This window comes from Cetorhinus maximus, chromosome 24, assembly GCF_964194155.1.
Source record: "Cetorhinus maximus chromosome 24, sCetMax3.hap1.1, whole genome shotgun sequence".
Classification (NCBI taxonomy): Eukaryota; Metazoa; Chordata; class Chondrichthyes; order Lamniformes; family Cetorhinidae; genus Cetorhinus; species Cetorhinus maximus.
The window spans coordinates 6,671,369-6,682,312 of NC_135902.1; the positions used below are offsets into that span (position 1 = coordinate 6,671,369).

Genomic DNA, 10,944 nt, shown 5'->3' on the forward strand with positions numbered 1-10,944 from the left:
CTTGGCTAGAGGCCCAGCTGGTTCTGGAGCATCAGCCTTAAGCACTACTATCTGGATTTAGTCAGGGACCAAAACCTTTACTGCATCCAGTGCCCTCAACCATTTGACATCATGTGGAGTAATCAGAATTGACTGAATACTGGCTTCTGTGGTGGGGGCCCCTCAGAAGGAGGTCGAATTGGTTCATCCACTGAGCACTTTTGGCTGAAAGTAATTGTAAATGCTTCAGCCTTGTCTTTTGCACTCACATTCTACACTCTGCCATCACTGAGAACGGGATGTTCAAAGAGCCTCCTTCTTCTATTGGCTTATTTTTTAAAAATTGTCCACCATTTGTGACTGAATGTGGGGCACTGCAGAGGTTTAATCTGTCCTTTGGATGAGTTCACTTAGATCAGTCTAAACCATGCTACTACTTGTTTAGCATGCATTTAGTCTTGTTTGTAGCTTCAACTGGTTGGCACAGCTTATACTTCTCCTGGCATGCTTTTCCACACTCTTCACTGGACCAAGTTTGGTTCCCTGGCTTGATGATAAAATGAGGGATATGGCAGGCCATGAGGTTATAGAATGTAGTTGAATACAATTCTGCTGCTGCTGATGGCCCATTGTGCCTCATGGATGCGCAGTTTTGAACTGCTGGACCTATTCTGAATCTAGCCCATTTAGAACGGTGGTAGTGCCACAGAATGTATCCTGTGTGAAGACACAACTTTGTCTCCACAAAGGTGCGTAAGGTCACTCCTACCAATACTGCATCTACGACAGGTAGATTGGTGAGGACAAGGTCAAGAAGTGGTTTTCAGGCTATGTTGGTTCTTTCACTGTCTGCTGCAGACCAAGTCTGGCAAATGTGTACTTCAGGACTTGGCCAGTTCGATCAGGAGTGATGCTACTGAGCTACTAGGTGATGGACATTGAAGTCCTCCACCTAGAATACATTCTGTACCCTTGGTACCCTCAGTGTTTCTTCCAAGTGGTGTTCAACAGGAAGAAGTACTGAGTTCTCAGCTGAGAATGTTAAGTGGTAATCAGCAAGAGGACTCCTTGCCCCAATGCTATAAGATTCCGTGGGTTCCAGATTCAAGGTTGAGGAGTTTCAGGGCCTCTCCTTCCCAACCGATACCACTTTTCTGCCTCCTCTGGTGAGTCTGTCCTGTTGGTGGAACAGGACATACTCAAGGGTGGTGATGAAAAGGCTGAGATGTTGGCTAAAAGTATGATAGTGAGAGTTTATCTGTTGCTTGACTAGGCTTGTGGAACAGGTCTGCCAATTTTGGCACAAATCTGGAAATGTTGAGAAGAACTTTTCAGGGTTGACTGGGCAGGCTGTGCCTTTGTTGTGCCAAGATCCACTATCTAGGTCAATGCTAGGTGGTCCACCCAAATATTTTTCTTCATTTTTACAGTGGCTTGCTAGGCCATTTCAAAGGGCAGTTAAGAAACAACCACATTGCGGGAGGGTCGGGAGTCACATATAGGTCAGACCAGGTAAGGATGGTAGATTTTCTTCCCAAACAGGCATCAGTGAATCAAAAGTATTTTAATAAAAATCTAGAGGTTTCATGGCCCCTTTCACTGATGCCTGCTTTATTAAATCAATTAACTGAATTTAAAATTTAATACACCAAAACTGTTCTGGATTAAAATTTGATTTGAAGTTTAAGCCTTGTATGTATAGTTATTAATTTACTGTGATAACACTACCATTATCTGCCATTAAATTCCGATAACATACTCGGTGTAAGCAAATACATACACACCATCTTTAATTAGGTTGTGGTTCTAAATTAACATTTTACTAAAAATAAAAGATACTTGATATACTTTACAGGTTTACACAATGGGTTAATCCTGTTCTCCCAGTCTTGCATTATATGCTTGGGAGGCGGGGGAAATGAGAATGCAGAGGCTGCAAAACTATGCACTTAGCAGAAATGGTACATAAATAAAAATAAATAAAGCATTCCCGTTACCTATGCCTGAATCACCACTTTGAGTATGGGTGGGCTGAGCATATTGCTGCTGCATTTTTCCAGTCACCTGCTGCCTGACCCCATTTCTCAGACAGTGCGTGATAAAGTGACTGATGCTATAATCTCACCAGTATACAGCTCCATTGCCAAGCAATACAAATGCCTACTGGGTCGCATATTTGGCTTCAGTCTGTGAGACAGTTTACTCTACTGCTGCTCCAAAAAGACAATATCATAAAATTCACTGACAAATATAAAACTCTTTTTCTGGAACTCATTATTCAGCGGTTACACATTCAGATTCATCTGGGAGCTAAATCCTCACAAAGCTTATTTTCGCATTATTGGTGTAGATTTGATTTACGGAAATAGATCACAATGGTCAATTAAATTACATTTAAAGTACCAATCAAAATTTATATAATCACCAGGTTGGTAGAGAATTCAGGAAATTGATATAAACAAACATTCCAAATGCACAGGTTGGAAAAGGCCAGCTGCTCTATCAAGCCTGCCCCACACATGTTACACCCTCTTACAAACTCCAACCCCCACCAAGCCAGGAGATCTTCTGGGTCAAGCTACCTCTAAAAATACTTAGCTTTCGGAAGATGCAATCTTTGCCCCAGTCAAGAACCAGTTAGTTGAAAATATCAGATGAAAATGGTCCTAAATATGATCTGCCACATTAATATGACAATTTCTCAAGCTTTCACCTTGCATGTTTTAAACCAATAGGTTAACAGAAGATACTAAATTAATTAAGTGCACATCTAACTTCCTCAACCTGTCCGCAGCTTTTGACACCACCATCCTCCTCCAAAACCTCTCCACCATCATCCAGCTAGATGAGACAGCTCTCACTTGGTTCTATTCTTATCAATCCAGTCATAGCCAGGGAGAGGATCACCTGCAATGGCTTCTCTCCCTGCTCCTGCACCATTATCACTGAAGTCTCCCAAGGATCTATACCTGGACTTCTCCTATTCCTCACCCACATGCTGCCCTTGACAACATCATCTGAAAACAGTGTCAGTTTCCACATGCATGCTGATGACACTTTGACCTTTATTGCAAGGGGATTGGAGTACAAGGACAAATGCTAGAGGGCTTTGGCGAGGCCAGAAGTACCGTGCGCAACTTTGGTCTCCATATTTAAAAGAAGAATATACTTGCATTGGAGGTGGTACATTGAAAGTTCACTAGGTTGGTCCTTGGTATGAGAAGGTTGTTCTATGATAAGGTGAATAAATTGGATCTATATGCTCTGGAGTTTAGAAGAATGTGAAACATCCAAGATTCTGAAGGGGTTTGACAGGCAAGACAGAGGCGTTTCCCCTGGCTGGGGAATCTACAACATGGGGGCACATTCTCAGGATAAGGGGCTGATCAGTTAAAACTGAGATGAATAGAAATTTCGTCACTCAGAGGATTGTGAATTTTTGAATTTTGTACTCCAGAAGTTTGTAGGTGTTCCATTAAGGCCAAGATAGTTAGATTTTTGGTCTCTCAGGGAATCAAGGAATAGGGGCAGAAGGCAGGAAAGTGGAGCTGAATCCAAAGATCAACACTGATCGTAGTGAATGGCAGAGCAGGCTTGATGGGGCGTATGTCTACCACTGCTCCTAATTATGTTCTTACTCAGCTCTACCTCACCGGTACATCTCTTCACCCATCCACTGTCTCTAAGCTGTCAGGCTGCTTGTCTGACATCCATCACTGGACAAGCAAAAAAATTCCTGCACTGAAATACTGAGAAGACCAAAGTCATTGTCTCAGGTCCTCAGCACAACCTACAATCCCTAGCCTCCCATTCCATCCCTCATCCTGGCTACTGTCTGAGGCTGAACCTTGATGCCAATACTGACCCCCAGGTGACCTTCCAACCATAATTCTGCACCATCACTCAAAGCCGTCCACTTCCACCTCCGTAAGATTGCCCGACTCTACCCCTTCCTCATTTTCTGCTGCTGAAACCCTCATCTATGCCTTTGTCATCTCTAGACTTTGCTAGTCCAACTCACTCCATGCCAGTCTCCCACATTCAACCCTCCATAAACTTAAGGTTATAAATATGATGATTCAAACCAATTCACCCATCTCCCCTGTTGCTAACCCACATTGGCTCCTAGTTAGCAATGCTCTAGTTTTAAAATTCTCAACCTTGTCTTCAAATCCCTCTAAGGCCCTCGCTCCTCCCTATTCCTGTAATCTCCTCCAGCTAGGGGACCATCCCGAGATATCTGCATTCCTCATTCACTAGCCTTGTGCACATCTGATTTTAATCACTCTGCCACTGGCAGCCGTGCTTTCAGTCAGGCTTTAAGCTTTGGAATTCTTGGGCTGAGCCGCTCTGCCTCTCTTCCCTCCTTTAAGATACTCTTTAAAACCTTCCTCTTTGACCAAGCTTTTAGTCACCTGTCCTAATATCTCCTTATGTGGCTCGGTGTCAAATTTTCTGAAATAATGCTTCTGTGGAGTGCACTGGGATGTTTTTCTGCAGTAAAGACACTGTATAAATACAAGCTGTTGTTGTAAAAACGAATACTTTCTAAAACTTTTGAAAGGGCAGCTACATTGAAAATTTTCTGACCTGCCTCACAGAAACACCAAATTGTCAGTATAACCACAGACAAACTGGCCTCAATTCAGGACTTCGTTCCATCTGCAAAACTGGATTGCTTCCAGGTGGCGGACACAAATGAAAACGTGTACAAAGTCAACTTTTTGAAATTTGAAGTTAAAAACACTCCAAGTTTTAAAGTTTCTAATGTTATAGCTATGATTGTACGTTTCAGACAATCAAAAAAATTCCACCAGCGGATAAAGCAAATTCGCCACATATGCTGGCTGAGAAATCTACTAATCCTTGATTAAACCGTGCAAGTATAACTCAGTATCCCCCCCTATCCCATACACAGCCAAAAGAGCAGACACCAATAATTTAACGTCTTACATTAACGTACTAAGTACAAATCCAAACATTTCCAAATCCATTCCTGAACTATTAGCATATCTCATGGATAAACTTGACCCCTTTTTTGTCAAAGTATACAGGGGCCTCTTCCCAAAATGTTAACATTTTAGATACTGCCAGGCCTGCTATGCATTTCCACCGCATGTTTATATCCTGTTTACAGAAACTTGGCGAACTTAAAAGGTTGTGCGACCATTATGAACAAACATTTTAAAAATCTGAACGTATCCAACGTTGCTAAGCGCTTTCGATGCGATTGTTGCCCAATGCACTGATTTTATACACACACACACCGTCTTGCAATAATAAACTCGCCTGCAGGGGCGAATACAATTACGCCAGACTGGTCACGGAAATGGGACATGAATTATTGCAGGTGTTTATAGAGTAAAAGTGATTTGTATACACACACACATTTAATATATAAAAGAAAGTCGATCGAAAGCATTGGCCAGGACTTTGCAGGGGGGTACTAAAAGCAATAATTACGAAACCTACAAAAAAAAAATATGGACACTAAATTAATCCATTCCTTCCCCCCAAAAAGCCTGCCCGTGTACACACCTTCATTGCGGATCTAGAGACTTGGGATGTAGGTTAATATAACGTGGCAAGGTTAGAATTATGTGAAGCCTCAGCCGGAAACTGTGTTTAAGGGGGGGGGGGGGGGGGGGGTTCATTCCCCCCCCAAAATTAAACTTCTTTAATAAAAATACATGAAATGAAGGGGACAAGGACAGGCTGAGTTAAATGACAACACGTGTTTATATTGGAAAGGGTGACGGATGGACTGGTCTCACACGTGCGGTTTACAGACACGTTTAATTAAAAAATTTAATTAATTTAAATTAAATAATTCAACCTGGGTGGATTGTAGCACCAAGGTGTTAAAATATGTAGAGTGGGAGTGTTTATTTTTCATATATATATACATATATATACACACACACACACACTGTCTGTGCTCACACGTGTATTACAAGCCGTGTTATAGTGCAGGAAGATGGCTGATTGAAGGTTGCTGAATCAAGGTTAATGCTGATGTATTATTGATCCGCTCTCTGGGAGCCGGTGGGGGTATTTATTTTATTTACTCACACTCTGGGGAGCTGCAGAGGCGGCGCCCCTCTCCGCTGGAAGACGCCGTCCACGAACACCCCGTTCTTGCCCAGGCATTTCAGGTAGAATCCGGCCGGGGCGGCGGCGCCGGCGGGATCCCCGCCGCGGAAGATCTCCAGGTGGCGGCGGGAGATGAAGCTCGAGTGGCCCATGTTGACGTCCACCTGGCCCTGGCTGGAGTTGCGGCCGATGGTCACGCTCTGCTTCTTCATGAGGAACTCGAAGTCGCGGCCCTCCAGGCGGGCCAGCACCTCGGAGCCGGGGCCGGGGCCGGGCCCGCCGGAGCCGCCGCCGGGCTGCTGCTGATGGAGGGAGGCCGAGGCCGAGCAGGAGGAGCCGCCGCCGCCGTTCAGATCCTCCTCGGGCTCCCAGTGAACCTGGAGCCGGGACGGGCTGCACGGAGCCGACTTGAGGGCCAAGAGGGCCCGGGCCCCGCAGTCGGTGCTGTTATTATTGATGGCGCTCGAATCGCTCAGATCCGCGGTTGCCGCGGCCATTTTAAAGATTATTATAGGTTTTTTTTTTCTTTTCCGAAAATTAACGGGAATAAATTATATTATATTTTTTTCCACAACAGCAGCGGCGGCGGCGGCCGTGAGAGGGGAGGGGAGGGGGGGGGAGGGGAGGGAAGGGGAGGGGAGGGAGGGAGAGAGGGAGGGGGAAGGGGAGGGGGCGAGCCAAAAAAAAAGACAACCAACCCTGACGCCAGGAACAACGTCGGGCGTCACAGCGATTGACAGTCCGGCGGACCATTCAGCGCCCCTCCTCACCGGAGAGGTAGGGTGATCTCCGGCTCCGCCCATGGGCTGCTGAGGGAGGGGAAGGGGGCGGGGTTTCCAGCCGCCAGCAGGTTCGGTTGACGCGCGAGCGGGTCGGGGCTGCGGAAAGGAGGTGGAGAAAGGGGGAGGGAAATCCCGGCTCTGGATCTTCCCGGAGCGGACTGCCCCGTGTAGGGGGGAATTAGCGCAGCCGGGAGGACCGAATAGTCACAGTGCAGAAGGAGGCCATTCGGCCTGTCGTGCCTGCAATGCCATTACCCCTTTCTCCCCATAACATCACACATTCTTCCTTTTCAGATAAAAATCCAATTCCCTCTTGGATGCTTCAGTTGAATCTGCCTCCACCGCACTCTCAAGTAGCGCATTCCAAATCCCAACTCAATCGGTGCATGAATAAAGTTTTTTCCCTTATCACTTTTGCTTCTTTTGCCAACTACCTTAAATCTGTGCCACCTCATTGTCAATCTACAGCAACTTGGACTCTCTGAGTGAACTGTAACACCTCTGCTGCCACCACCATCCCCCCAACCTTTGTGGAGTCAGCACAGATTCACTCAGTATTGAATTGGAGTCTGTGTTGGCATGAAGGTTTTGTGCCAATTCTGCAACCTGCCGTCCTCAGCTGGTCTGCCTACACATGACTCCAGACCCACAACAATGTGGTTCACTCTTAACTGCTCTCTGAAATAGCCTAGCGAGCTGCTCACTTCAAGGGCAATTGGGGATGGGCAGCAAATGCTGGCCTTGTCAGCTCTGAAGAAGAATCATACAGACTTGAAACGTTAACTCTGTTTCTCTCTTCACCGATGCTGCTAAACCTGCTGAGCTTTTCCAGCACTTTCTGTTTTTATTTCAGATTTCCGGCATCTGCAGGATTTTGCTTTTATCCGACCTTGTCAGTGATGCCCACATCCCATCAAAGAATAATTGAGGGGCATAGATAGGGTAGACAGGAAGGAACTTTTCCCCTTGGTGGAGTGATCAATAACTAGGGGGCATAGATTTAAGGTAAGGGGCAGGAGGTTTAGAGGGGATGTGAGGAAGAATTTTTTCACCCAGAGGGTGGTGGGAATCTGGAACTCACTGCCTGACAGTGTGGTAGCGGCAGAAACCCTCATAGCATTTAAGAAGTATTTGGATGCGCACTTGCAATGCCATGGCATACAAGGCTATGGGCCTAGTGCTGGAAAATGGGATTAGAATAGTTAGGTACATGTTTGACTGGTGCAGACTCGATGGACCGAAGGGCCTTTTTCTGTGCTGTAGACCCCTGTGGCTATAATAAACTAAGCCAAGCACAATTGACATAATCAGCTTTAATATTCAATATTTATAGCACGGAAGGCATTAATATTGTAGGAAAGATGTTTCCCCTAGCTTTTGGAGTTCTAGAACCAGGGGACACAGAATAAGGAGTAGACCATTTAGGAACGAGATGAGGAGGAATTTCTTCACTCAGAAGGTGATGAAACTTTGGAATGTTTTTTTTTACCCCAGAGGGCAGTGGGGGCTCAGTCATTGATTATATTCAAGACAGAGATTGATAGATTTCTAGATATTAAAGATCTTAAGAGATGTGGGGAAAATGGCATTGAGGCAGAGAACAGCCATGATCTAGTTGAATGGCAGAGCAAGCTCACGGGGCCGAATGGCCAACTCCTGTTCCTATTTATAGGAAAAGATGGAGCTGGGCTTGGGCTGGTGGCGGCGGCGGCAACCCGGGTGCCACGCCGCTCGCCCAAGCGTTACCAGGAGCGTCCTTGGGTTGTGGAAGCGCACGGATCCAGTCCGGGTTTTGCGGCCGGCCACCACTTTGATTACCCTCAAAGGAGCCCGCTCCGCTTAATGGAGCCGGGGGAGAGAGAGAGAGAGAAAAATACAAACAAACCCTCACAATCCTTCCTCTCCGTGCACCCGGCTCTGCGGGTGGTGGGGGGGAAAGAGAGAGAGGGTGTTCCTGGGTTGTGGGCTGGGTGTCCAGCTCCAATTCCCCTTACCCCCTCCCCACCTGGTGCGCACAGACATGTGCTCCACTCTGGCCCTACCCCTGGCGCTAGGGGAGTGTTTGTAAACACTGAGCAGCAGCAGCAAGGGAGGGGCAGGCAGGCACCTAGAAGGCGGCACACTTCACACTGCACAGCCAATAGAGCCTCACGGCATCACCTTCCTCAGCACATGCACCATTGCTCGTGCACTTGACAAAAGTTTTGCAATTTAAGATAAAGCACACTTGCACTGAGACTCGCAGCACTGAACATCCAGCCCAATGGCTCCCACCCTGGCCTTTCTACTCTCGCCCCTCTTTATCGGCATACCCTCCTGTTTGCTTTGGCTGAATATATTTACGGTGCCACAGGATTGTTACAGCATTGAAGGAGGCCATTCGGCCCATCGTGTCTGTGCCGGCTCTCCGAATGAGCAATGTAGGTAGTGCCATTCCTCTGCCTTCGCCCAATAACCCCACACATTATTCCTTTTCAGATAATAATCCAATTTCCTCTTGAAAAAAAACATAATTACCTGGAAAAACTCAGCAGGTCTGGCAGCATCGGCGGAGAAGAAATCAGTTAACGTTTCGAGCCTTCATGGCCCTTCGGCAGAACTGAAGCATAGTTAGGAGAAGGGAGAAATATAAACTGGTTTAAGGTGGGGGTGGGGAAGAGAGACGTTGAGGGTGTGGTGATTGTGGAGATAAGCAGTGATAGGAGCAGATAATCAAAAGATGTCACATCTTTTGATTATCTGCTCCTATCACTGCTTATCTCCACAATCACCACACCCTCAACGTCTCTCTTCCCCCCCCACTACCTTAAACCAGTTTATATTTCTCCCTTCTCCTAACTATGCTTCAGTTCTGCCGAAGGGCCATGAAGGCTCGAAACGTTAACTGATTTCTTCTCCGCCGATGCTGCCAGACCTGCTGAGTTTTTCCAGGTAATTCTGTTTTTGTTTTGGATTTCCAGCATCCGCAGTAGCTTTTAGCTTTTTGTTTTTATCCCTCTTGAAAGCCTCGATTGAACCGACCTCCACACACTCTCAAGCAGCTCATTCCACATCTTAACCATGTGAAAAAGTTTCTCCTCATGTCTCCACTGCATCTTTTGCCAAATACTTAAATCTGTGCGCTCTGGTTCTCAATCCTTCCACCAGTGGGAACAGTTTCTACCCATCAACTCCGTCCAGACTCCCATGATTTTGAATACCTCGATCAAATCTCCTCTCAACCTTCACTTCTCCAAGGAAAACAGTTCCAACTTCTTCAATCTACCTACGTAACTGAAGTTCCTTATCCCTGGAATCATTCTCCTGAATCTTTTCTGCTCCCTCTCTAATGCCTTCATGCCTTTCCTAAAATCTGGTTTCCAGAACTTGATGCAACACTCTGGCTGAGACCAAACCAGTGCTTTATATTCAAGTTTAACGTAGCCTCCTTAAGACTGAGATAGACAGATTTTTGGTCTCTCAGGAAATCAAGGAATTATGGGGAACAGGCAGGAAGGTGGATCTGAAACCCAAGATCAACCATAATTATATTGAATGGCGGAGCAGGATCGGCAGACCCTATGGTCTACTCCTGTTCTTATTTCTTATGTTTTTGTTTGTGTTTATCTTGCTTCCCCTTAAATGCATCTATACTACTCACCTCAACTACTACTTGTTCTAGGAATTTCACGTTTTAACCACTCTCTTGAAGAAGTTTCTTCCGACTGCCTCTTTTGATTTATTGCTGACCATATTACATTTATAGCATACCAGCTCTAGCAGAATCTGTGGAGAGAGAAGTTAATGGTTCAGGTCGTGACCTCTTATCAGAACTGTTTTTGAAGTCAGATTTCCAGCATCCTTAGTATTTTGCTTTTATATTGATAGCTCCTAGTTTTGGGGTCAGAAAACCAGAAATGAAAACAGCAAGTGCTGGAATTTGCAGCATCTGTAGAGAGATAAATTGAGATAATGTTTCAAATCAATAACCTTTCACCAGAACTGATGTAAACTTATACTGAAAACTTGTTTTCCCCTTGGAATAGGATACCTAACTTTTTTCCTATGTATTGTTTTCTCCATCCAGGCAAAATGTTGGATGCGGAACTGA

General features: G+C 45.7%; 1 protein-coding gene across 1 annotated transcript in view; it reads right to left on the reverse strand.

Annotated features, from left to right (window-relative positions):
* Positions 1–6,675, reverse strand: part of LOC144699624 (forkhead box protein K2-like) — a 105,621-nt gene extending 98,946 nt beyond the window's left edge. Inside the window, exon 1 of the mRNA XM_078570697.1 lies at positions 6,052–6,675. Coding sequence (XP_078426823.1) covers positions 6,052–6,569 — 518 coding nt within the window. The 5' untranslated portion in view covers positions 6,570–6,675. The remainder of the gene's footprint in view (positions 1–6,051) is intronic.
* Between the last annotated feature and the right edge of the window lie 4,269 nt (positions 6,676–10,944).